Source organism: Ambystoma mexicanum, chromosome 3p, assembly GCF_040938575.1.
Source record: "Ambystoma mexicanum isolate Mex_15411 chromosome 3p, UKY_AmexF1_1, whole genome shotgun sequence".
NCBI lineage: Eukaryota > Metazoa > Chordata > Amphibia > Caudata > Ambystomatidae > Ambystoma > Ambystoma mexicanum.
In genome coordinates, this window is record NC_090925.1 from 856393065 (window position 1) to 856419682 (window position 26618).

Below are 26618 nucleotides of genomic sequence, written 5' to 3' on the forward strand. Positions count from 1 at the left end.
AAAGATTTAGCCATTTGCGTGCTTACCTTTGTTTTGGTGCGTTCCTCATCAGTGGAGGAGTGAAACAGTTCCTTACCTTTCGAAGGGAAGATCAAGTACTTTGTCCTGAGCCTCCTTCGAGAACTTCATAGCATGCAGTCATGTTTGGCGTGAGATGTCTATTCCAACCATAAGGGTCCGAGCGGAAGTGTCGACATGATGGGCCACGGCCTCCAGCAGGTCCTGAGCCAGAACTCTGGCATCAGATAAGCCACCTTTAAAATCTTCAAGCCTTTCAGGAGGGATACATTCCTGAAACTCAGCAAGCTGTTTGAGATTAGCAGCCGACTGGATGACCTCGGTATTAGCCTGTCGCAGCTGAACAGCCAAATTGGAAAACACTTTTTTCCCCAATGGCATCAAGAAGCTTGTCCTCCTTGGAAAGGACTTGGAACACTGCCGTGGAGGATGTAGAGGCCGGCTTAGACTGGAGCGTAGCTGCTGACACCTCCGTTGATGAGGGGAGTGGGCATTCAGTCAAGGGAATGTCTTCTGACGCATGTAGCTTGTAGCAAGCGTCAATTTTCCTGTTCAGGTGCTGCCCGGAATGAGGTTTTTCCCAGATCTTGCATGCTTCAGCTAGGACATCCTTTTGAAGGAAAAGGCCTGTCCGCTCCTGTGTCGAAAGAGTAAAGGCTCCAGAGAGCACACATTCTTGTGGAGCTGGAGGCTCAGATATTGGAATATCTAGAAATGACATCATATCCACAACCCAGTCATGAAAGGCTCTGACAGAGCGGTGCAGTCTTCTGTATCCTGGTCCACTTGATCTTCATCCAATGCGGCGGGAAAAGAATCCAGATCTGCAGCACATGGCACCTCAGACCCCTGGGGTATATCTTCCTGCGCAACAGGAGTCTTAAGTACAGGTGAAAGTGGAGGCAGTGCTGCTTAGGAGGGAGCGAGACTATGGGCCTATTACGAGGTGTCAGCGGTAAGGGGTTAACGGTGCCCGTAAGGATGCCGGTGCCATTAACCCCCTTACCGCCGCATTACGAGGTCCTTTAGCGGGTCCTGCTAAGAGCAGCTGGTTTTTACCAGGCACCCTTAGTGGGAGCCGCTAAACGACCAGGGAGCTAATAACGGGCCCGTTATGGGGGCTCGAATGAGGATGGGTATTTTGAATGACCCGGTAATTCCTCATTCAAGGAACCCGGACCCGGTATACGGTATGGGGGTAGCCATGGCGCTAATAGCACCATGGCTACCTCCATACTCGTAATGAGGCCCTATGTGGGGCAGTGGAAAATGAGCACACCAATCCATTGGAGGGCGGAACGGATTCCTATTGTCCACATTACGTGGAAAAGGCTGCTCGGCCCCAAAAACTGGCCCCTCAGTACCAGCCGTTGAGAACGTTGGTGTGAGAGAGGAAGTGAAAATGAGTAACTCAGACCACAGGGGTTGGGCAGCCACTTTGTTACTGCCTGAGGTGAACTGTGTCACAGGTGTCAGTGAGGGCATCATCACCATCAGGGGTCTTTTTTTCCATTTTAGCCTTATAACAGGGAACCTCGGCAGAGCTGGTGCTTGCAGGGCTAGGGCACTTTTGCAACCCCTTAGAGTCTACTGAAGAATTAGTCCCCAGTGAAGGAACCTCGGTGGAGCCGGTACTTGAAGGGTTAAGAAATGTGCCTTTCTTCTTTGCCCCCTCAGCAGGATCGGTTCAACCACAGGAATCTTTGTGGGAAGGCTTAGGGTCACCCCCGTAGACAGAGCCCTCTTCGATAAACTGCAAATGAGGAGGAGGAACCCGCCAGAAAACCTCTTCCCACCTGACAAGCCGACGCTGGAGTGCCCAGACAGAGAGGGAGTCGCAGTAGAAGCAAGAGTCCCACTGGTGTCCCAGGCCCAAGCACTCCAGACAGAGAGAATGGGGAACCGCCCTCGCGAAACGATGTTCGCACGAAGAACAGGACACGAATCCCAGGCGCTCTGGCATAGACGGAAGAAAGAAGACCGTGGAACCGGAGAAAGAATATGAAAGACAAGGAAACAAAAAGAAAAAAATCCCTAAAATGCAAGTGCACCTGACCCCGACCGCACAGAGAAAAGGACTGTAGGGCGATGCGCGGGCAGAGCTCAGGAAAGCAGGGACGCGGTCACATGTGGTGGCCCCACGTAAAAATAAAAGAAGGACCAAAAAAAGTTATTTTGTGATGCGTAAAAAGTTTAACACTCTATAATTTTAATTAGTTGTAAAATCCAGAAAACGCGAATAAAAAAGTCATTGTTTATTTGGAAAAAAAAGTTGAAAATAAAACCCAAATTGTGTGGAACCCTGAAGGCAAAACTCAGGAATCTTTAACAATGGAGCAAAAACCCAAAAGAGAAGCAATAACAGAATAAATGTAACTTGAATCTGAGTGTGATATAACCTCTACAGACGTAACCATGGACACATATTTTGTTATACTACCATCCTGACACCGTTGCCTCAGCAGTCCTTGTTCAGTTGCCAGATCCAATAGACCTTCATTCAACCCACTTTGTGTTAAAAGTGTTCAACATGAGTCTGTGTTTTCAGTGTTCTGTCAATGCCAGACTATCACAGCGCTCAAATGTTATAAAGACAAGACATTCCATTTGCATATTGAAAGGGGCAATGTTGGGAAAAGGGGGATGATGTTCCTTCAAATGTCTGCCTGCTGCCTCCTTAAAGTCTCAACTTCAGGCTGCAGGCGGGTAGTCTGTGGAATTGGTTACTCTGGGGCAGGTGCAAGAAGGTCAGTGGTACAGGGCTATTTGGAAAGGGTTTTTGGTGGTTCCTCTGTTTCTCTCATTTGGCTGTGACTATTCTGTGTCTGTACAATGAAGTGTGCCCCAAACAAGCTAGCCCTGTCCAATGCACAGACAGGACAAACATATTGCTATTGGTAATAACTATATTAATAATAATAACAGCAAACATAAAAGTAGAGAATGAGGACATGTATTAGAGAAAATTAGATCAATTAGGGCAGTGCATTTGCAGAAGGTAGTCCCAGACTCGTGGAAAGGCAGCCTGGCCAGGCCCATTTTCATGATAGACCCAAGGGATTAAACAGACACTTAGAGACTAATTTCCTTGATTAATTGTGCTGCAAAAGCCTTCAGAAGGCACTATTAGAGCTCGTGGTTTTACAAACGCTATCAACATATAACCAAGGATGTGTGCTTGCTTACATGGGAGGGAAATAAGTGTGCTGTCCAGATCAGCTCTTTTACGTTTCAAATATTGATTATGCATCTGCTTATCAAATTAATGGGAATGTTCTTTGGAAAAAGTTAAATGCTATGGGTATCCAGCGAGGTTCACTTCACTTATCAGTGAACCTCCTTTGCGATAACTGGGTCAGAGTACTTATGGATGATAAGAGCACAACATTAAAAGGGATTATGGTAATGATCCCTTTGCATCTGAGGTGTATTTGTTCATCCTTCTTGTTCAACCTATGTAAAGCAGATCTTTCAGAATATATGGTCAAGATGGATTAATTACTCTCCAGGACTAGCACCAAACAATGGCGGCCCAATTCTATGTGGATGGCCTAGATGTCTGGTCGCAAACACGAAAGGGGGTGCAGAGCTATTCAAATGGGTTCTGTGAATACTGGAGACTGAACTATGTGCTGGTCGACGGGAAGGAGACTAAGTTGTCAACCTCTGGCCTCTAAATAAATAGATTTGCCAACATACACTCATTGAGATGTTGCACATACTGGGTGAACGAGACCTGAAGACAGACAGGCAAACATCTATTACTGTCGTAGCACTACACAGCAGAAGATCACAGAGCACAACATGGTGACGGCACAAAAAGCAGTATCTGCCGCAAACTTCCCTAAGATAGCTTCAGAGACCCTGCCCAAGTGAACCTCGCCGGGCATATCTGGGGCTCAAAACCGTCTGCAGCCCATTCCGGCCAGACGTGCAAGCATAGGAAAACGTTTGCCGGACGAAAGTGAGGTGTTTCAGGAAAAGGAGAGGCAAACAAGAGAGTCCAGAGACGCGTAACAAGGTTTTTACAAGCCAAACTGCAAGAGCCCCTTGCATGGATTTGAAGAGTCTCTACAGCTTGCCATTCCTCCACGTCAACCACCCTTCTCAGTGATGAACAAAGCATAGTTGGTGGAAATACAGATGCACCAACCATCTGCTCTCCTGGAAAGGTACTTCTTCAGGCAACACCTCCCTTGAGATCAGTGGAGCTTCATTGACCCCATATGTCCAAGTTACACAACTATTGCCCTTTTGTCTCAGATGACGTTCATCCCTGTGACAGCCAGATGGAAAAACAACATGAACAGCTCCAACAAGCTGCGAGGAGCAGCTTTGAGCTCCTGAGAATCAAATAAAAGATTAAATCGGATGTCATGAAAAACGTAACACTTTTATGGCGTAGCTTTGCAAGGAGGCCACAAGTGAAAGGAGCATGCCATTTGCGATTAGAAAGCAGGAGACACTGTTGAGTGGTAAGGAGGGGAGGCCTGTAGAAGAGAGATGGGAGAGATTGGCCTGGCGAAAGAGATATTGGTTTTAGAGGAGGGATAAATTGTAGTGTGGAGAAAGAGGGAGGCCCTGGTTTTTTGGAGACATAGAGAGAGATTGGTTGGGAGAAGAGAAAGATGGGTATCACTATGGAGAGTAAATCAAGGGTCACCACCTGGAAAGAGGAGGAGAGGGATGAAATGCAGGATGGAGAGGTTACTTGGATGTAGTGGTCAACAATATTGTGTTGAAGAATGAAGGACATATTGGTTTAGAAGGAGAGAGAAAATGTTAGAGAGAGAGAAAGAGAGAGAGGGGGGGTAGAAATGTCATAAGCGAGAAAGACAAGAGAACTACTGACCGTAAAAGAAAGAAGGGAGAGACCATTTTAACGAGGAGAGGGATAGTCTCTTGAAGATTTGTCTTTGAGGAAAGGAAGAGTGTCAAGACTTTGAGGGAGAGTGTTGTAGTGGAGAGGAGAGAGGAGAGGAGAAGAGGGTAAAAGATAATTATATTGAGAAGACCAGCTACCATCAGAGGATAGAACACTGTTGGTAGAAGGAAAATGGAAACTATCAGGAAAGAGAGGAATGGAGTGAGCTGCTGAAGAGGGGCATAGTGCCAGACCACCTTAGGCAGGACTACAAGGATGGAACCTCCACTCGGGTAGCAAGAATATGAAGGTTCTGGAGAACAACGTTGGCCCTGGGGAAACTGTAGCAGCAGGAGGAGGACAAGATGAGGCCACTAGACTGAAGAGCAAGAAGGACACCTGGGATGAGTCAGAATGGAGAGAGAACACTAAGAGGAGAAGGTAGAGGAAGGAAAGAGTAGGGCCACACTTTTCCAATGCACCTCAACCGGGTGCACTAGATCATCACAAAAGCGTCGACCTTGTGCCCAGACTGTGAGAAAGCTTCCTCTGCTCTAGCAACAGAGAACTCCTAGGAGAAGACCTAGAGGAAGATGGTCAGGAAGTCCCCCCCGAATCACAAATATAGCCAAGAGCCATGGGTCTGCCCCACCGGAGAGCCACCAGCCAAAAGTGAGGGGTAGAAAAACAGGGCCCCAGAATTTTTAGATACTTCTTTTGTTCTGGGACGCTGGGAGGACTTAAAACATTCGATTTGCACTTGCCACTTAACTTTGAGATTTGTTGAACTTTGGAACACAGAGCACCTTGCTGGAGAAAAACTTTTGGAATAAGAGGGGGTGTTCTTTTGAAACACTGATTGAGAAACCCACTGGCTGTTCCCTTACATGATGCCATGACGCTTGGAGCTACCATTCTAACACCCCATTTGTTTAGTTTCACCATCATCCAGACACGTTACACTTTCGTTTTTAAAGAAAGGCTAATAAAAACCCTTGAAACTGAGTTCTGTGCGTGTCTCATTCTGGAGCGCAGTGACAGCCGTCCAGGCGACCTGCCACAGGAGTCACATAAGTTAACGCACATCCGGAAAGGCTATTTACAATATTGTCACCCATGGAGCAAGAAGTGTCCAACTGTTGTGGCTTGAATGTAAACTGCACTAGACACATGCTGAGGAACTCTTGCACTTTCTTCAGATTCTGTCCTGCCATAGCTACTGGCACCTTAATGGGTTTTTTAAGAAGACACAGCTTACCGTAATGAAGAGTTTTCTTTCTTGAGGATCAGAACCTCTAAGATTAGGTTGAGAACAACAGATAATATAATTCCAGTAACTGCTCCATAGCTACAACTGTAGATATTGATTCCTGTCATCACAACCTGTCAACTGCGGGACACAGAGTTGTTGTGCAAACGTATTGCGAATGTTATGGGCTGCCCCCGAGGTGGCAGTACCTGACTGATATGCACATGGCTGGACCCCATTTGCAATGGTGCAGACAAGCTAAAAAAACAATGGTGCGGGAGGTTGCATGGAGCCGTGCCAGTGGTCCAGATGTATTCAAAACCTTCCTCCCAAGCACTTTTTTGGTTACAATCCTTCCCTTAATGCACGCTAGCCCCACCACCAGTTCTGAACAGTAGGTTGAGTGATTCCAAGAACAAACCCCAGACAGAGACAACGTCACTCCCAGAAAAGCCTCTGTAGGCCACGTCTTTAGCTGGCTGCGGATGACGATCCAAATCAAAGCAGGAGAAAATAGTCAAGGTGGAGTGGACTGGGGACCACGGAAGAAAACAGGGGAAAGAACAAAGAAAAACAAGAAACATAGGAGCACGAACAGGGTGATGTGGCTTCAAGAAAGGTCAGAGGAGCTAATGAATGCAACCGGTATGGCTAAATCGACACTGAGGATCGAAAATAGTCCATTCTGAACAGAAACCCCCGTGTATAGGAGGCATCATTGCGGTACTCAGACGGAATCTAGAATGCGAAAGATTTGCAATTTCAAAAAGGTTTTGATTGTCGGAAGCGGCTGACGTAGCACATTGTAACTTTGCCAGTGCGGCTTGACGATCCCTTGACGTTTCACGTTTCTGTAGGGTACTTTTTTCGAAATTTGAAGCTCGACTCGAGTTGACTGCAGCAGCGGCTGTGCCGACCCCGAATTCCGAGTCCAACGAAGCCCAACACAGGCAGCAGCGGCGGCGGCAGTATTTGGCAGTATTTGGTTTGGCTGTGTGTGTGTGCAATCGCAAGCACATTGCAGTGAATTATTAAGAACAAATTTGCTGCCAGCGATCGAGGTGCCTGAACACCAGTGGCTCTGTGGCACCTGAGCAGCCCGGCCCCTGAGCTTTAGGAGCACTAGGAGCAGCCCCCCTTACCCCTGAGAGTCCAGCCTCTCCACGGTACTGCGATACCGCGAGCACCAATCGGCCGGAAAAGGCCCGGCTGTGAAGTCCTCCCGTGGCTGCTCGATTGGGCTGGAGGAGAACCGCAGCTGCGTGCAGGAGGAGGTGGCTGACCCGCAGGAGAGGTACCAAAGGTGTGGTTGTGTGATTGTTGTCTCCTCTGTCGATAGGTCCTAACTTTAAAATTTTAAACGGCATACACACATGTACATACCTGGGGGTTATCTCCTTAATAAAGTTAAACATGTGGGAAGTACTAAGAAGCATAGAAGCTGCATGTGGCAGTGACTTGTTTTACAGGCTCTGTTTGAGAACTCATCGCACTATTGATTTGGGTGCTCCCTGTATTACTCCTGAACAAATGACCCCCGAATTGAAAGGACCACTGGGGAGTGGTGGTTTAATAGGTGATCTAGAGGAAGTGGTGACTGCAGGACTTAGCCCTTTGAGCCACTGCTCTGTGATTTATAACTACTCTCGGTACGGGCTGGTATCAAATGTTGGACCTTATAAATATCATCAGTGAAACTAGGGACCATAATGTATGATCTGCGAAGTTCAACCCAAGGACCCCAAGTCCATTGGGACGACCATTCCAAGACTAAGGTAGTTTCAAAATCCTTAGAGTGTCTTGATAAGAGTGTTTCAAGTTTCTTCAAACCCTATATAACAAGGGGAGGCATTTTTGTTTCTCCTCCTAGCATCTATCCAGCTGATAATCAATCACCTACAGGATCAGGGCTTCAAAAAACCTCTGCTGATCTAACTCTCAGGGGAACAGAGTCAAATCCCTCAAGTCATCCTATTCGGGCACTCTTTCAAGGCACCCTGGATTATACATTAAGAGCAACGACAATGAGAAAGGTGATTTCGAACCAGCTAACAAAATCAGATCATTCATTCTATGAGTAATCTGTTGAATGTATTACCTACTGAAGAAGTAGTGCGAACGCAGTGTGGGGATTCTCAACTGCCGTTAATTGACAATCTAAGTGAATTAAGAGATAATGATCTGCTGGAGCTAGAAGCGATGGAATCACCGAAAGGTTCTGTAGATCTAAATGCAGAGGATGAAGATCAAGGACAATCGCCCACCAAGAATCCTGCTGTATGTAACTCTGCTAGATCTACAAAATCTCTGCAAGCAACTTCGAATATGGACCAAGGCAATAAATCCCAGGAGTTGGCTCAGCCGAAGATAATGGCCCTAAATTTCGTTCTAACTTCGTTAGTAAAAGTTTTTGAAGATCTTAAGATGGAAGCATTCGGGTATTTTGTTGGAATTGGAGATAAACGACTCAACCATGAATGCCCTGAAATCGGCAATTAATGAGTCAATGGGGGTAGCTGTGAAGGAGATCCAAGAAGAAGTTAAGGAGCAATCTCTCAAAATGGATCAGATAACAGCAGCTTGTGCTGATTTACTTAGGGTGTCAGTGATCAATTCAGAGAAACGTGATTCTAGTGATACAAGCCCTGTGAACCAAGAGAAAGATGCCAGTTCTAAAATGATTACAGAATCAGTTTTGCAAGATACCTCATTATCAGCCTCGGTTATGGAAGAGTTTCTGAGGCTGGCAGTTGTGCTGGATGATGATCTTGTATAACCCGACCTTGACCAACCGATTCATTTATCCTCGTCTGAATCTGAATGTGCTGCTTCTAGGAAGAAGAAAGTAAATGGAAGAACCAAGCGGAAAAGAAAAAGGCAAGCAAGAGGTATACCTGAAGTTCCATCGGCGGCTACTACTCAAGGAAATAGTAAAAAGAATCGTACGACATCAAGGGCTAGCAAATTCCTGAAAAATTTAAAAGATGGTCTGAAAAAAGATGAAATCAAGCAGACGGAAAGTCTCCCCACAAAGGGTCAAGGAAAAATGCTGAAGAAGACTAAATCAAAGAGCCAAGACATTAAGGACCCGGTGGATAAAAATGTAACAGTGGAAAAATGAACGGTGTGGATCCAAACGGATAAAATTGAGCCACCAAAAAAAAAATTGCTCCTATATTCCTTCTGGCAAAACGTAAAACTAAGCTCATCGAGCCGTCGCTAAAAAATGCTCCAATTATTTTGAAAAGAGTAAAAAGTTGTCCCTCGGCAAACCTAGTGGGGAATCAGGACACGAACACTGGAGGAGGGGTGGAAATCACAGGAGCAATTCTAAATCTCGAGGACGGAGGACCGCTGATTAAAAACCGTGAAATAACCCCTGTTGGGGATCAGGGAGCGGTGAATTCAGAAAGGGAGAATGGAAACAATTCCAGGGAAGGTCCTTATGATCTCAGTAAGAAGATGAGAGGCTCGCAGAGCCTATCTTATGCTGACACGAAACTAAAAGATCATAGAGTCTTTCTGTCAAGAAAATCTCCTAGCACCCAAAATACAATTCCAATGAACCGATCTACAATTCTGCAGGAAATGAAGTTTATTCCAGCCCTCAAATATTTTACTACTGCAGCCATTGATGTGGTGAGCTTTCCCTTTGGACCTGATACAAATACTGCAGAGGTTACCCTGAAATCAAGACTGGGTACTGATTTGATCTTGGGTGAGTCAATGGCTTGGGACCAGAGAGGGCTTACGATCTCCCAGATATACCCAACTTTAATAAAGCCGAGCCAAGGTCCTCTAGACACCCAAAACGAGAAGATGGAAGCCAACAACAAAGAAAGAATCTTCTCTAATTCTTCAAATATGTGGGATATGGTCCCAGAAATAATCTCTGAAGTATTCCGTAAAATGGGTGTTCCCCAGCAGAGACTCTAGGGAAGGCTCAAATTAACGTACTGTCATGGAACACCAGAGGGTATGCAGCTTTTTCCCAGGAACCAAGGAAATCGCAAATATTCAAATCAGCTGAACTAATATTATTTCAAGAGACTTGGCTAACTGGTGTAGTTGGGTTGGATGGCTTCTCCATTTTTCAGCAACTAGCCCGAGGCTCAGACGGGGGTAGGCCATAGGGGGTTGGCTTTTGGCATGTAGCAATGAGATTATTGAGAATTCAAAGATTGTATGGGACAATAGAGATGGCATTCTTGTGTTACGAGTGAAGAGGAGAGGGATTATCAAGGGGAATACTTGGCTTATTATAAATGTTTACTGGAACCCCAGTGCTATCCCTCTCCCAGATTTTCTGCTTAATCTCTCGAACTCTTTGGTAGACTGTTTGCAACAATATCCTGCCGATGATCTTGTTATTGCTGGTGATTTTAATTCCCAATGTGCTTCTACAACTGACCCTATTTCAGGAGAAATCCGACGGAAGACCCCAAATGGGAAGATTTGGACAGACTTTATGCATGAATGGGGCCTCGAAATCTTTAATGGTAATGTAAGGGGGGAAATTGGTACAGGGCTCATAGGTACCTTATATGGCAACAAGATGGAGTAAAAATGCTATCTGCTCTCTCAAGGGGAAATTCAAGAAATATTTGGACAATGGTAGGGGGAGGGGAGGTAAACAGGAATCAAAAAATGGATGTCATTATTCAAGAACAAGCTTGGTCTGAGCATTTTGCCAATCTTTACGACTCACCTAATGCCATAACTTGGGAGAGGAACAAATTGATTAAGTGGTCCTTAGACTTTACAGCCATGGATCTGGAAATGTTGATAAGGAAATAATCAACTTCCAGAGCGGGGGGACCGAATGGATTGAGTAATTCAATCCTTCAAAAAGACCCCTCCTTATGGGCTGAGATCCTAAAGAAACTCTTTGATAATATAATTTATCAGAAGAGATTCCCGGACTCATGGAAAAATTCCCTAGTTATACCAATCTATAAAAAGGGGGATAGATTGCTAGCTGCCAATTATTGTCCAATTTCCCTTCTAGATGCAGACAGTAAAATCTTTACAGGGCTCATTTTAGGGGAATTGGAATCATGGCCAAAAAAAAAATGGGTGTCATCCCAAGACAACACTCGGATTTCAGGAAGGGTTTCTCTACTTCTCTAAATGGGCTGGTTCTGAGTACCCTGATTTCGCCGTCTGTCCAAGGAGGGGGCCCACCACTTTTTGGTGCTTGGTTATATCTCTCCCAAGCCTTTGTTATGACAGACAGGGATCTTGTTTGGAAAACATTAGACGAATGGGGTCTGCCTCCTACTCTCTTGTCAATACTGAGAGAATTACATCACAATAATTCCATGCAGGTGAGGCTTGGTAGATCAGGCCTATTGACAAATCTGATTGGTGTAAAGAGAGGGGTCCGTCAAGGCTGTCTGCTAGCTCCCCTTTTGTTTATTTTGTTTATGGCAGATTTGGCTGAGGCAATGAAGGGAATAGGCTTAATATCTCCGCTATTAGGAAAAACAAAAATTAATTGGTTGGCATATGCGGATGATGTTGTAGTTCTTGATCACTCCCAAGTAGGACTCCAGCGTCTTTTGTTTGCCTTAGAAAACTAAGCCCGAAATAATAACCTCATTATTAATCCACTTAAATCCAAGATAATCAGATTTAAACACCCGAAAAAGATAATTAAGCAGTATGTCTGGACTCTGGATCAACTTCCAATTGAGGTAGTTTCGGAATTAACGTACTTGGGAGCTTCAATCAGCTCCTTTCCAATGAAAGGCAACTTGGTGCGCTTGTTGGAATTGAAAGTTGTAAAATTGGGAGCACAAATGAGAAAAATCAAATCCCAGTTTTGCAAATTTTCTATTCTCCCCTTGGTAAAATTCTATATAGGGAAAGTTATCCCGATTCTTCTGTTTGGTCTTGACTATAACATCTTAGCAATGGACCTCGAATGGGATCCCTGGGAAGCCAAGTTATGCAAACGTACCCTGGGACTCCCGGACTGTGTTCCAATAGTCTCTCTTCATTATGAATTGGGACTGCTGTCTCTTAGATCATGGCTTCAATGGAAGTGGCTAACTCTATATAGATCAGCTCTAGATGCTCCTAAAAATTCACTTTTTGAGGAAATTGAAGGTGAATTAAATCAGGGGAAAAATCTATTCTTGACTAAGTTCAAGCAAAGATGCATGGACATTTTAGAGAGAGCAGATTGTGATTCGACCCTATTGCTCCAAAATCCAGAAAGAGTCAAACGAAAGATGAAACAAAGAGACTGGATTGATACGCTTGACAGCAGGAAGAGGACGAAAAGATCTGCCTAGTTTTCTGTGGTCGATAAGCCTCTCTCTTTGGTTCCCGCTTATCTCAAAATAACACCTGATCTGAGTTTTGGATCATCTCTTCTTAGATTTCGTCTAAATCTACTTCCTACTCAAGAGATTTTGGCCTCTAGAGATAGAGAAGGGAAAATTGACCCACATTGTGATAAGTGTTCAATCAAGGTCTTCCAGTCGTTAAAGCATCTATTATCTAGCTGTCAGGGTACTTGGAATATGAGGGTCAGAAGATTTAGCAGGTTTGTCTATCAGTTATCCTGGCTTGATTCTGATGCTTTCTGGAGGAGATTATCCTCCTGCCATGAATCTGCTCTCTATGGAGCTTGTTAGAGCTTTAAGAGAAAATAATTTAATCAGTGATTCAGTCTCACCTACGTATGAATTAAGATCCTAGTACCTAGTGTAATTCTGGCCAAATCTATCACGGAGGATCCTGTAATTAAACTGGAGAACCCTCTTCTGTGAAACTTGGATCTACAGTTTGATTGATTTCTCTGGGAGAACAATCTGATTCTTATTTTCTTTTTTTTTCCTTAGTGTGTGTTCAGTTTGTTATTCCATTTTTCTTTTTAAGACAATGATTTTATTGATGTGGACACTGCAAACACAACTACTGGCAGGTCGTACACTCTGCCCAGACCAAAGTCCCAAGCAGTTGAGTAATAGCCGACTCCTTCAGAAGATGAATCAAGGTTCACCTCCAGAGATGTCTGGTCTGTGCATATGTGGTCAAGAAATAGAAACCGGGTGAGTGACTACTGTACCTATCTACAGAAGCACAACACAGCAGCAGGCACAGTAGAGTCAACACATGACTGTTGATGAATGCAGGCAGTTATAGTTAATAATCGTAGTCATAGTATTTTATTTTGGGCAACATTTTGTAAAGTACCACCTTTGCTATCTGCATGGCCTTTTTCCACTGACTGTTGCCTCAGTGGGCAAGGTGAAGATATTTTCACTGGTTACCCTGAGTAACCTGTTGGCCGAGTGGGGTACAGCCTTGCAACAGTCCACAATACATGTATGTGGTTGGTCCACGTTGGCTCTTTATTATTATTATAATGGTATTTATTGAGCGCTGACCTAGCTTTGAGAAGCAACAGAGCGCTTTACAAAGGTAAACAATACAGATACACAACAGAGCCCTTTACAGAGGAATACAACAGTACAGATGCACAATGGAGCGCTTTTCAGAGGTAACCACAGAATAGACATACTGCTTGTTCTCCAGTTGGGTTGAGGTTTACAAACATCCACTATATATGAATGGAATTATCAGTGCAAATCTGTTCTGTCATTAAGGTCGGGTTTACAAGCCACTATACTGGAATGGAATGGGATTATCAGTGCAAATCTGTTCTCTCAGTAAAGATGGGTTCAAACATGAGTGTGATTATTAGTGCAAGTCTGTTCTCTCATTAAGGTCGGGTTTGCAAGCTTCCACTGCACATGAGTGTGATTATCAGTACAAATCTGTGTTCCCCAACTTTGTCGGCTTTGCAAGCTTCCACTAACCTTAAAGGGGATTATCAGTTCAAGTCTGTTAAAGCGCAGTCCAATCATTTATCAACTTGATCGAGACTCAACTTTAGGTTGAGTGTGATTGGCCGTGTGTCTGCTTCCTCATGGCAGTCAGACGGTACGACGTTCTTTCATGGTCAGGCAGTTCAAAGCCTGCAGTTTCAACGTGTTCGACAGTTCATCGAATTTTTTGGGGGTGGGGGGATTTTTTGTTTTCTCTCTTTCTCTTTCTCTCTCTCTCTCTCTCTCTCTCTCTCTCTCTCTCTCTCTCCCTCTCACACACACACACACACACAAACACTGCCAACTGGTTTTGACATCTAGCTTTAGTTATACCTCTTTCTTGCTGCCCGTTCTCGACCTGGATGACTCCCTCACCTGTCCCACACCATGTCAACCACCAGCACCCTTTCTTTCCCCATCCTCCAAATTGCTTCTACTGTCCAAGAGCAACTTCTCTTTCCCAGGTAGACTTGTCTACAGCACACACTAGATGCAAGAGGAACCCGCCATCCATGTGTCCTGCACTGCACGGCAGTTCTTACCTGGAAAGAAGTCATCGTGCCCCAGATAGTCTTTCTTCATCAGAGACCCAGTCAGCAGATCCAGCAGAGGCTCAGCTGGGGGACTGCCACCAGCAACTGATGCCGTTGGGGCAGGTGCCGTGCTCACCTCCAGCCTACTTTTCTCTTCCTTCAATGGTAAGCCTGGGGTTATTGTAAAAAGACACAGAAAGATAAGGTGAGTTGGCCACTCTGTACTTAGGGTCCCCTTCCGGCCGCCATTCTGCCCAACACATTTTCCAAAACAATAATATGCATATACCACCACCATCATCATATTTGTATTCAGATTTCTACATTAACATAATAAATATATTAAATTCACATTACATAAAAAACAAGACCAAATATACATATCAATAAAATAAACGCTTGATCCTACTAAAACCACATCCTTTACAGTTTTTAATATCACCATCAGACCTTTCCTCATAAACCTGTACTAAAATGTGTTTTGTAAAAACCTTTATTTTTTATTTTTGTCATTGTTTTGGTTTATTTAAACCTTTACAGAAGAACGAATTTCAAGTAAAATTCAAATTCATATACTCAGAGAAGAAAAAGAAAAATGCGCAATAATTTACAGAAATAATAACAATAAAAGCAGAATTAGTCAAAATACCAACTGAATAATTAAATATAGTATATAAATACTCAGCACCAGTTAATTTTACAAAATTCATCACACGAAATAAAACTTCACAAATAGGCGATTTACAAATTGAATAAAACGAATAATCCACTTCATGTTATATCACAAATATATTTTTTAAAGCAATTAATCTAATTTTTAGTACTATTGAATTACCATGAAGCATTTGAAGCTATAGTTGCTCTCTGTAAACCTCTTCTTTAGAGAATGACCTTAATAGTTCATCAGGTCGCAGAGAAATGGTGCTTATAGCGTTACTGCAACTCGGTCTGGCGCTATTAGCGCAGGATCACGAGTTGCGGGGGGCGGTAATAGTGCCGAAAAAGGCCTTAAAGCCGGCATATTCACCTCCAGCTCAGAGCTTGTGCGGAGCAGTAAATGCGCCGCATTTTACCTCTCCGCACAACTCGTAATGAGCCCCCCTGATATTTACTGCTAAAAAATACGGTCTCAGCCCAGTTGCGCACTCAGGTGTTTTGCATGCCTCACAAAGATCACAAAGACCCATCAGGGTAGGTAGCCATGGTGGAAAAAGTTGACAGGGACACGTAAGTATGAGCTATATACATGATTGCATTTGCTCACTCATTCATTCACAGACGCGCATGCTCTCTCTATCTCTCTCTCTCTCTCTTTATCTCTCCCTCACTCACTCCCAGTAGGTCTTCGTTGCCATACTCCCATCATTTTTTCAGACAGCTCCATCAATAGCAAAATGGATTGTAGATTGTTTCAAAGTTATTTTCAATCATTTAGCGTAACTGAGCATAGCTAAATCGGGTAACGTCTAACAACTTAAATATGTATAAAGCTCCATAGGGAACATCCAATCGTTAAAATAGCTGAGAGGGTTAATGCATCCACTAAGAAGATCTTTATGGAAACTGCAAGATAAGGGTGAACACTTGCTGATATCGTAGAACAGTGAATCTCACTGCTGATCACATCACAGGAGAAAAAGCTATTTCGTTGCAGCTGACACCACAAAACACAGATCGTTACTGCTGAGCTCGACATAGAACATACCTTCACTGCTTATCACAAGACAGAACACGTTATGCAAAGACCGCACTGCCTCACTGCTGCTGATAGCAAATACCAAATGGACTCACAGTTGATGACATCACTGAAAACAAAGTTGGTGTGTGAGTTCAGGTCTAAAGTTTGCGTCTTCAATAATGAAGTGACCAATTCGTATTTCAGTCGATGATGGAACAACCCTTCCAAAAATGCTGTGTTAATGATGGAGGACAGGCCCTGTGGTGAATTCAGAGAGCTCCCTATATTGGCACATCGGGGTAGCGGGCGACTAGGAACAGGGCTGGACCAGCTGCCACCCAATCTTGCCATCCCGGAGTGTCTGAAGTGGGATCCTGCAGGCCCACTACAACTCGGAAAACGTGGCATGTCCCAGATTCACAGTGTGGGGAACAAAGTGGAAGACACACACTACAACTCCCAGGAGGCCCTTAGTGCCACTCCAGAGACCCCTAGAATACAAGCCGATTCTGAAAAATTAAAATGGACTTTGTTTAAAGATTACAAGCTGCAGGACTCCCATGGTGAGAAGAATACAGCTTTGACCAATACCGCAAACTTGTGTTGGCCACAGACCCACAACAAGGCATAAACAATGAACAAAGACAAAATGGCAACACAGCGGCATCTGCAGAATACTCATAGTTGGTAGTGGAAGTCTACCAATTGAGGAACCAGAGCAAGAAGGGAGCGTAGGGCCCGTTCCTGACGTTTCACTGCCCCGGTAACAGTGGGGACAGTCGACGAAGTGATACAGTGCAACCTCACATTCCTCTCATCAGAGAATTCCAAGATGGCAAAGAATATCACGCCAATAGTGATAATTATGAGGGAATATCCAGTCATGACCATGGGTTCAAATACAAATGGGAAACTACCAATGGAATGACAGGGAGGAAGGACAAAATCCCTCAGTAGAGTTTAACAAAAAAGGCAAGGGGAGCCCAGGTAAGGAGAGAATCCTGGAGGTGACAGAGCTGTCTAATCATGTTTCCGTAACACAAGGCTAGTCAGCTGAATGCCAAACTGCTAAGCGGAAGGAAGCCTGGTCGAATTCTGTCAACTGCTGGCAAAGAATACACTTCTACAAGCTGTAAAGGCTCCTCGGAAGAGGACCGGGCAGACAATGTGGAGTTGGCGAAAGAAGACCTACACATCCTCACCTAATGGAAACTTGCAGGCAGCAACTCATACCATCCACTTGCGATCCCAAGGCAACTCAAATATTGTCTGCTTGTCAATGACCCTGTCAACAGGGGAGGAATACCTATTTTGACTTGCTGATTGCCGGAGAGTTCAGGCAGGACCCGCCCCATAAAACAAAGGAGATACCAAGTGCGAGCACCCAAGGACTTAAAGTCTACAAAGAGACCTAAAGCCATTGGTCTGACATAGGACTTATTGACAGACCAGAAGCCTAAGTTCTGACTTAAGTATCAAATCAAAAGCCAGAGGCCAGAAAGCTGGCGGAGAAACATCTGCTGAGAAGCCAGAGAAACAGTTGGGTGCCCGCAAGAAGCTGTGAAGCTTTGTCAGACCTGATGCAGCTCCAGAGAATCTTCCTACAAAGACACCCAGAGAAAGGACACAAAACTGGGGGGAATCGGCGATTAACCCGAGCGAAAGTCCTGGAAAGGAGCTATGAAGCCAAGGATTTGCAGAAAGGCCTAAATGAGAGCCAGACTGTGAGTACGACACACTAGCATTTCCAAAGGAACTGCCTTGTTGATATAAGTTTAGGGAAGGGCTATTAAAAATGGGTTTGAACTTTGTGTTAGGCTGATTTTGGAACTCTTGGTCTTTAGATTAGGAAGTCTGTGGCTCAGGATGTACTAGGCATAGAGTTTGAGACTGTGGGCCACCATTAAGAAGTATTTTAATGTCTAGATCAGGGAGCTTCACGTGGAGGCAAAGACTTAATAAGACTTGGATCCCTGATGAAAGTGGGTGGAAATTTTACCTTACACACACCTATTTTGGTTATCCCAGCCCTTTTTAATAGCTGCCTAGAGTTTGTGTTCCTAGGGTAGGTAGGCATTGACTCCACTACAAGTGTGTTTTTAAAGCCAGTCTGATCACATACTACTGAGTCAGGTGTCTCACTTCTCGGCCTACCTAAAATGGTGTCAGAAGTGGGGAGATGTAACACCATGACTCCAACCCCACGATTCCCTAAGGAAGCCTACTTGAAAGCAATATGAATTCATCGAGTTGCCAGTTTGCCAACCAGTATGTAGTTGCATGGGCTGCACTCAAATGTATCAATATATATTCCAAAATCATACAAAGTTTCAAAATAATCATCGATGCTGGTATTAGTCAGTCTTCAGCGAAAACCTAAAGAAAATACTGATATATATGTTACACTTAACAAATTAGTGTAATCAATACCGCAAACGCAAGTAATTTCTCACAAATAAAAGTTTGGAAGTGTTTTTTGGGTGAAAAATGTAAATCAAAGTAAGCGATTAGTTTGAAAGATCAGAAGAGCACTTATTTTGTATATATTCAATTGTATTTAAACATTCATTAGATGCAATAATCAACAAAAAAAGCTGTATTACATACAAAAAGTTCCATAACATCATTCAGTGTTATTCCCTGTACATCAATCATATTGTAAGAAAGAAACACAAGCAGTATTGATTTAACTCATTTGTTAAGTGTGTCATATAGATCAGCAGATTGCCAACCAGTGCCACACTAAGTTGGTCCAATTTAACCTATACAGCACGGGGGAATTTATAATCCCTGCTGGCGGGTGACTGTGAAAACTGTACTAAAAGTCCAATTGCTTTCAAACACCCATGGGCGTATCACATAAAATCCAGACTAGTACTCCCGCTCCATGGGCATTAAAGCAGGAGATAGAGATAATGACTATCAGGGAGAAATCCAAGTGATCCTTTCCAATGACCGGTTTGATGATAACCCCTTCTATGTCGGTAATGCCAGTACCTGACTCATATGCAAAGTCAACATTTTTGTCCAAACAAAAGAAGTTAAAACCCTAGGCTCAGCCCTGTGGGAGGAGGCGTGCGAGACCGGCACCCTTCTCCCCTCTCTGCGGGAGGTGATAATCTCGGTACTACTTAAACCGGGTAAACCTCCTACGCAATGTGGTTCCCATCGCCCCCTCTCCCTTATCAACTGTGATGTCAAAATCTACGCAAAGGTGCTGGCCCTGAGATTGGCTCCTTATATGTCATTCATTATTCACCCATATCAGTCAGGGTTTATTCCGGAGCAGTCCATCTCCTTTAATCTACGCCGTCTATTTAACATTCTTGCCCTTATTTACCCGGACACCCAGGCAGTTGCAGCTACGCTCGATATGCAGAAAGCTGTTGACTCCATTTCCTAGAGTTACCTATGGCAAGTCCTGGGAAAGTGTAACTTAGATCCCCGGTTTCGGGCCTGGGTTATATTATTGTACTCGGCTCCCGTTGCCAGGGTCCGCACTGAAGACCGGTGTTCAGCCCAATTCCAAATATCCAGAGGAACGAGACAGGGCTGTCCTTTCTCACCACTGATATTTGCCATATCCATGTGCCCCTGGCCGACAGAATACGCCAACAACACATGCATAGAGACATACGACTATCGGGCTCCCCCGAGATCATCTCCCTCTATGCGGACAACGCTGTTCTTTTCATCCGTTCTCAATAACACAACCTAGCCCCAATACTTGAAGATGTAGTTGTCACGCCACTTTTGGGGAGACCGAGGTCCGTTGCGATCACTCTCCCTTCTCCCTCCTGGCGGATCTACCCGCGCTTTCGCGCCTGGGGAGCTGCCAGGAGGAGAGCTTCTGGAACCGCTGCTGGAGGGTTGCGGCGCATGCGCGGGAAACCGCTGTCTCGGTTCCGCGCATGCGCTGTAGATTGGGCCTGCGCTTTGGGAAGGGCTTGCCTTCCAAGCCTCGTTTCGGGTCCGCCGGCACCCGGAGACGAAACGGCTTGCGTTTCAGGCCTCGCGGGTGCCGGCGGCCCATAAAAGGGAACCGCAAGCAGAAGCTAACCGCGTCTCAACGCGGAAGCTTCGTTCGTGTTACTCGCTCCTGGTTTCCTGTGGTTCCTGCTTCCACCTTGCCTTGCCCCCAGCCTGCCTGGGTGCCCTGCTGAACCCTGGGTCCTCTTGGGCCTTTTGCCTTGCCTTGCCTCCAGCCTGCCTGGGTGCCCTGCTCAACCCTGGGTCCTTTTTGTCCTGCTTGCCTTCTGCCTGCCTGGGTGCCCAGTTTTGCCCAAGGGTCTCTTTGGTCCCACTTGCCCTACTTAACCTCCAGTTGCCTGGGTTCCTTGTTCTCGCCCTGGGTTCCCTTGGCTCCAGTTTCCCCTCTGACTCTCCTGGGACCAATTGGGCCTTTGTCTTTTTCCCTATTCCTTGGGCTCTCCCTTGTTGGTTTCCCTTCCCTATCTGGTTCCCCTTTGCCTGTCTGGTCCTGCCTGGTGCCTCGTCCTTTTTGGATCTACAGTCCATCGGGCTAGTCAGCCATCTCCAAACCAGCTACCTGAAGTTCATCTGAAAGTGTCTTCCTGCGGATTGGTGCCCCGACTTAGTCTTTGTTTGGTGTGATCCCGCGTTCACCTTGTCCTTCACCTTGTTCCGAACCTTCAACCTGACTGCTGCCTCTCCTGTCTGTGCTTGCACAGTCCCACCGTCACGTTAATCAGGAGAGTGCCTTCCGTGACGCTGGGAGTCTGTCCATCCTCTACCCAGTACCATTTGGGTGGTGGAGAGGCGGGTTCCCCGAGTCACACACTCGTCATTCAGCTGGCCACAGCCTGGCAGCCCCAACAAGATCCACATCAAAGAAAACAGGTACGCAGTCTTCACGTACATCCCAGCTTGACAGATTGAGACGCCTGCCTTCAGACCTTGAGATGGAGGATTCGCAAGAAGTGCGGAATGAGTTACAAGCACTCAGGGCGGAGATGATCGCCTTACGCCAGGAGAATCAAACTCTATGCCAAATGATAACCCAAGGGGTTCCGAGTACCTCACAGGCGGAAGGATCCTTGGCACACACAACGCCCATCAAGTTTGATGGAGATCCGCGACGAGTAGCGGAATTCTGTAATCATTGTCGAATCCATTTTCTTTTCAGGTCGACTCATTTCAACAATGATAAGGCCAAGATTGGTTATATCTTGGGGAATTTGACTGGCAATGCTCTGGCCTGGGCGACTCCGTTTGTGGTTACCAATAGCCCAATTTTGAATGACTTTGCAGCTTTTGAAAAAGCATTCCTTGAGGTTTTCCAGACGCCCAACCTGGCCTCCGCTGCGCAGAACCAGTTGATGGATTTGAAACAGGGGAACGCCGACATAATAACATACATTAGTCGCTTCCGTCTACTAGCAACCGATTCCCAATGGCCAGAAATCACACAAAAAACTCTGTTTCGTCGAGGGCTAAGAGAGGAGTTCAAGGATGAGTTACTCCATATACCCGAACCAGAGACTCTTCAACACCTAATCGAGCAGGTGCTCCGAATTGATCAGAGACTGGCAGAACGGAAGGCAGAGAGACGTTGGTTCGAGAGGGGCAGTTCCAGAACGACCAGTTTACCTGCCGGTTCATTTGGGCCTACTGAATCCGGACCAGAGCCTATGCAACTTGGAGCGATGAGGGGTCCTTTATCAGAGGAAGAGAGAAGACGAAGAAGAACGTTACGTCTATGTCTCTATTGTGGAGCTGCTGGGCATTTTCTGGGTACGTGCCCTTTACGATCCTAGAAGAAGAAGGCGGAAAACTAGAGGACCTGTCGTGTATTGGGAAGGCAGCGACAGGTCCCCCTCTTTCTTCAGACCTTTCCACGTTCTGTTCAGTTCTACATCCCATGCAACCCGCGGTGCTACAGACTCTGAAGATCCGAATCAAGTTGCCTGGCAGAAGTTTGGAGGTGTTTGCTCGGTTGGATAGCGGGGCTTCCGGCAATTATATTGATGAAACATTTGCCTCTGTGAATCGGATTCCACTCTTGTCCAGATCCACTGCTCTGCCCGTGGAAGTCATCGACGGAACTCCTTTGTCCTCTGGGCCTGTCCGACAATTCACAGTGGGTCTACCTCTTCAGATTGCCGACCATCTTGAAGATCTCGCTTTGGACGTCATTAAGTCCCCCACCTACAAGGTGGTTCTGGGCTTACCATGGCTGCAACACCATAATCCGGTAATTGATTGGAGAACGCACACCCTGACCTTTTCCTCTGCAGTTTGTGCTCAGAAGTGCTGTTTGTCCGCTCCGACCCGGGCTCCTTTGACCCCCTTGAACTCTAATGGTAGTGGGGTCCGTGTGTGTTCCATCTCTCATGTTCCTCAGGAGTATGCCGATTTTGAGCACGTGTTTTCTGAACCGGGCGATATACCTCTACCACCACATCGCTCGTTTGATTGTTCAATCGAGTTGTTACCAGACTGCGTGATTCCCCATGGGAAACTATACGCTTTAACACGGGATGAGAAACAAGTGCTTCAGGATTACTTGTCGGATTGTTTACAGAAAGGATACATAGTTCCGTCTAAGTCTCCCGCAGGGTTTCCCTTGTTCTTTGTGAAGAAAAAGGAGGGCACCTTGAGACCTTGTGTTGACTATCGAGAACTAAATGACATAACAGCTAAAGACCGATATCCACTTCCATTGATTCGCAATATCCTGGAAACCCTACATACTGCCCGGATCTTCACCAAACTGGATTTACGTGGAGCGTATCACCTGGTACGCATCAAGAACGGGGATGAATGGAAAACGGCTTTCAAGATATCATTTGGGCATTTTGAGTATAGAGTCATGCCATTCGGTCTGTGCAACACCCCAGCCATCTTTCAACGGTTTATGGACAACATCTTTAGTGATCTCATTGGTTTGTCAGTCTGGATATATTTGGACGATATCTTGGTTTTTTCCAGATCCATCGAAGAACATGTGAGACATGTACGTGAGGTCCTTCGACGTTTGTCTTTCAACCACCTATTCGCAAAGGCTGAGAAATGCAGTTTTCACCTATCCAGTATTGAATTCTTGGGATTTGTGATCAATCAGGATGGGATAGAGATGGACCCCAAGAAGGTACAGGCCATTCAGGAGTGGAAACAACCCCATGATGTAAAATCTCTAGAACATTTTTTGGGATTCGCAAACTTTTACACGCGCTTTATCCCACTGTTCTCTCAAATCTCAGCGCCCCTTACCAGGCTGACCAGCAGTAAGATCACTTTCAGGTGGGATTCTCTCGCTTCTCAGGCATTTGACACCTTGAAGTCGGCCTTCATGGCTGCCCCGATTCTGCGCCACCCTCAGGATGATCTACCTTATATCGTAGAAGCTCACGCATTGAACTTTGCTGTTGGTGCAGTTCTTCTGCAGAAAGATCCAAAAACTTCTGTTGAAAATCCGGTGGCCTACTTCTCACGCAAGCTGAGTCCCAGTGAAAGAAATTATGCGGTTATCGAGCGGGAACTGTTGGCTATAAAAACCGCGTTTGAGGAATGGAGGCATCATCTACTTGGAGCCCGTTTTTCGGTGGAGGTTCGTACTGATCATCGCAACCTGCAGTATCTACGCTCCTTGCAATGCTGAACGCCCCGACAGGCTAGGTGGGCCTTCTTTTTCTCCCCATTTGTGTTTCACGTTACATACATTCCAGGAACTGCTAACTTGAAAGCGGACGCTCTCTCTCGATCCCTGGAAAAAGAAGAAGAAACGCCCAGCTTGGATCAGCCACTGATTTCCCCTCAACATTTCTTATTGACTTTGTCATCTCATCTACAGTCTATCGCTGACGCCACCTGGACGGATCCTGAAAGATCGGCCCTTCTTCGGCGTGAGTCCGTATCGGAACATGATGGACTCCTGTTTTTCCGGAAGAGGCTTTACATTCCCGAGGGTAAGATTCGAGAGGGCATATTGCATGGGTTTCATGATTCACCCGTTGGAGGGCATCGAGGGATGAGAGCTACACGTGAACTGATATCCCGACAATTTTGGTGGCCTAGGTGGGCTACCAACGTTCAGAGATACATCGAGAGTTGTCCCGTCTGTGCCCAATGTAAGGTCCCAAGGAGACGGCCTCTGGGATTGCTGGTACCAACTGAATTAGCACCATACCCATGGCATACTATCGCCACTAATTTTGTGGTTGATCTACCTCCCTCTGACGGTTATACTTGCATCATGGTTGTGGTCGACATCTTCACCAAATACGCTCATTTCATCCCATTCCGCAAGATCCCTACGGCTGCTCAGATGGCTTCAGTCTTCCTCCACGAAATCTATCGATTACATGGTCTCCCAGAAAAGATAATCTCGGATCGTGGTTCTCAATATCTTTCAGCTTTTTGGAACAAGGTGTGTAGTCATCTGGGTATACGTAGAGCATTGAGTTCTGGTTATCACCAGCAGACCAACGGGCTTACTGAAAGGACTAATCAGACCCTGGAGGAGTACCTCCGTTGTTTTGCCAACGCCACTCAGTCCAACTGGAAGGCATGCTTAGATCTCGCAGAAGTATCCTACAACAACACTGTTCATGCTTCCATTGGAATCAGCCCATTCTTCTGCTCTACTGGTCAACATCCCAAATTGGTGCCGTTTCATCCTGTGCCCACCAGTACTGTTCCGTCTGCTGATGTCCTGGTCTCAACCATTCAACGACAACAAGAATTGGCACGTGAGATCCTGAAGAGAGCCAAGGAACGGATGAAGGCCCAGGCTGACAGGAAAAGGAGTTTGGAACCAGATTTTCAAGTGGGGAATAAGGTGTGGCTGTCCTCCAAAAACCTGCCACTTCGCAATTTACTGGTTAAACTAGCTCCCCGGTATTTTGGTCCGTTCACGATAACCGAACAGTTATCCCCCGTAGCCCTCCGTCTCCAGTTGCCTCCCTCTTGGCATGTACACCCTGTTTTCCATGTCTCCCTTTTGAAGCCCTATGTGGCCGATCCCTATGGTCGGTCCTGCCCTCGCCCTGCCTCTGTCCTTGTCCAAGGGGTCCCAGAATTCGAGGTTCAGGAGATTTGCGATGCCTGCTATCGCAGGGGGTGCTTCATTTCTTGGTGGATTGGAAAGGGTACCCGGCTTGTGATCGTACTTGGGAACCTCATCAGCATGTGCACGCTCCCCGCTTGGTGCGAGAGTTCTATGATCGGTTTCCTTGGAAACCCGGGGCCCCGGGTCTTCCTGGGAGGGGGCATAGTGTCACGCCACTTTTGGGGAGACCGAGGTCCGTTGCGATCGCTCTCCCTTCTCCCTCCTGGCGGATCTACCCGCGCTTTCGCGCCTGGGGAGCCGCCAGGAGGAGAGCTTCTGGAACCGCTGCTGGAGGGTTGTGGCGCATGCGCGGGAAACCGCTGTCTCGGTTCCGCGCATGCGCCGTAGATTGGGCCTGCGCTTTGGGAAGGGCTTGCCTTCCAAGCCTCGTTTCGGGTCCGCCGGCAACCGGAGACGAAACGGCTTGCGTTTCAGGCCTCGCGGGTGCCGGCGGCCCATAAAAGGGAACCGCAAGCAGAAGCTAACCGCGTCTCAACGCGGAAGCTTCGTTCGTGTTGCTCGCTCCTGGTTTCCTGTGGTTCCTGCTTCCACCTTGCCTTGCCCCCAGCCTGCCTGGGTGCCCTGCTCAACCCTGGGTCCTCTTGGGCCTTTTGCCTTGCCTTGCCTCTAGCCTGCCTGGGTGCCCTGCTCAACCCTGGGTCCTTTTTGTCCTTCTTGTCTTCTGCCTGCCTGGGTGCCCAGTTTTGCCCAACGGTCTCTTTGGTCCCACTTGCCCTACTTAACCTCCAGTTGCCTGGGTTCCTTGTTCTCGCCCTGGGTTCCCTTGGCTCCAGTTTCCCCTCTGACTCTCCTGGGACTAATTGGGCCTTTGTCTTTTTCCCTATTCCTTGGGCTCTCCCTTGTTGGTTTCCCTTCCCTATCTGGTTCCCCTTTTCCTGTCTGGTCCTGCCTGGTGCCTCGTCCTTTTTGGATCTACAGTCCATCGGGCTAGTCAGCCATCTCCAAACCAGCTACCTGAAGTTCGTCTGAAAGTGTCTTCCTGCGGATTGGTGCCCCGACTTAGTCTTTGTTTGGTGTGATCCCGCGTTCACCTTGGACTTCACCTTGTTCCGAACCTTCAACCTGACTGCTGCCTCTCCTGTCTGTGCTTGCACAGTCCCACCGTCACGTTAATCAGGAGAGTGCCTTCCGTGACGCTGGGAGTCTGTCCATCCTCCACCCAGTACCATTTGGGTGGTGGAGAGGCGGGTTCCCCGAGTCACACACTCGTCATTCAGCTGGCTACAGCCTGGCAGCCCCAACAAGATCCACATCAAAGAAAACAGGTACGCAGTCTTCACGTACATCCCAGCTTGACAGTAGTACTCTTCGATGAGCTGTCTAGTGTCAGAGTAAACTGTTCTA

At 46.3% G+C, this 26618-nt stretch overlaps 1 protein-coding gene across 1 annotated transcript in view; it reads right to left on the reverse strand.

Moving 5' to 3' along the window:
- Positions 1 to 26618, reverse strand: part of SEZ6L2 (seizure related 6 homolog like 2) — a 288620-nt gene that overhangs the window by 157722 nt on the left and 104280 nt on the right. Inside the window, exon 2 of the mRNA XM_069652000.1 lies at positions 14515 to 14676. Within this exon, the coding sequence (XP_069508101.1) occupies positions 14515 to 14676 (162 nt within the window). The remainder of the gene's footprint in view (positions 1 to 14514; positions 14677 to 26618) is intronic.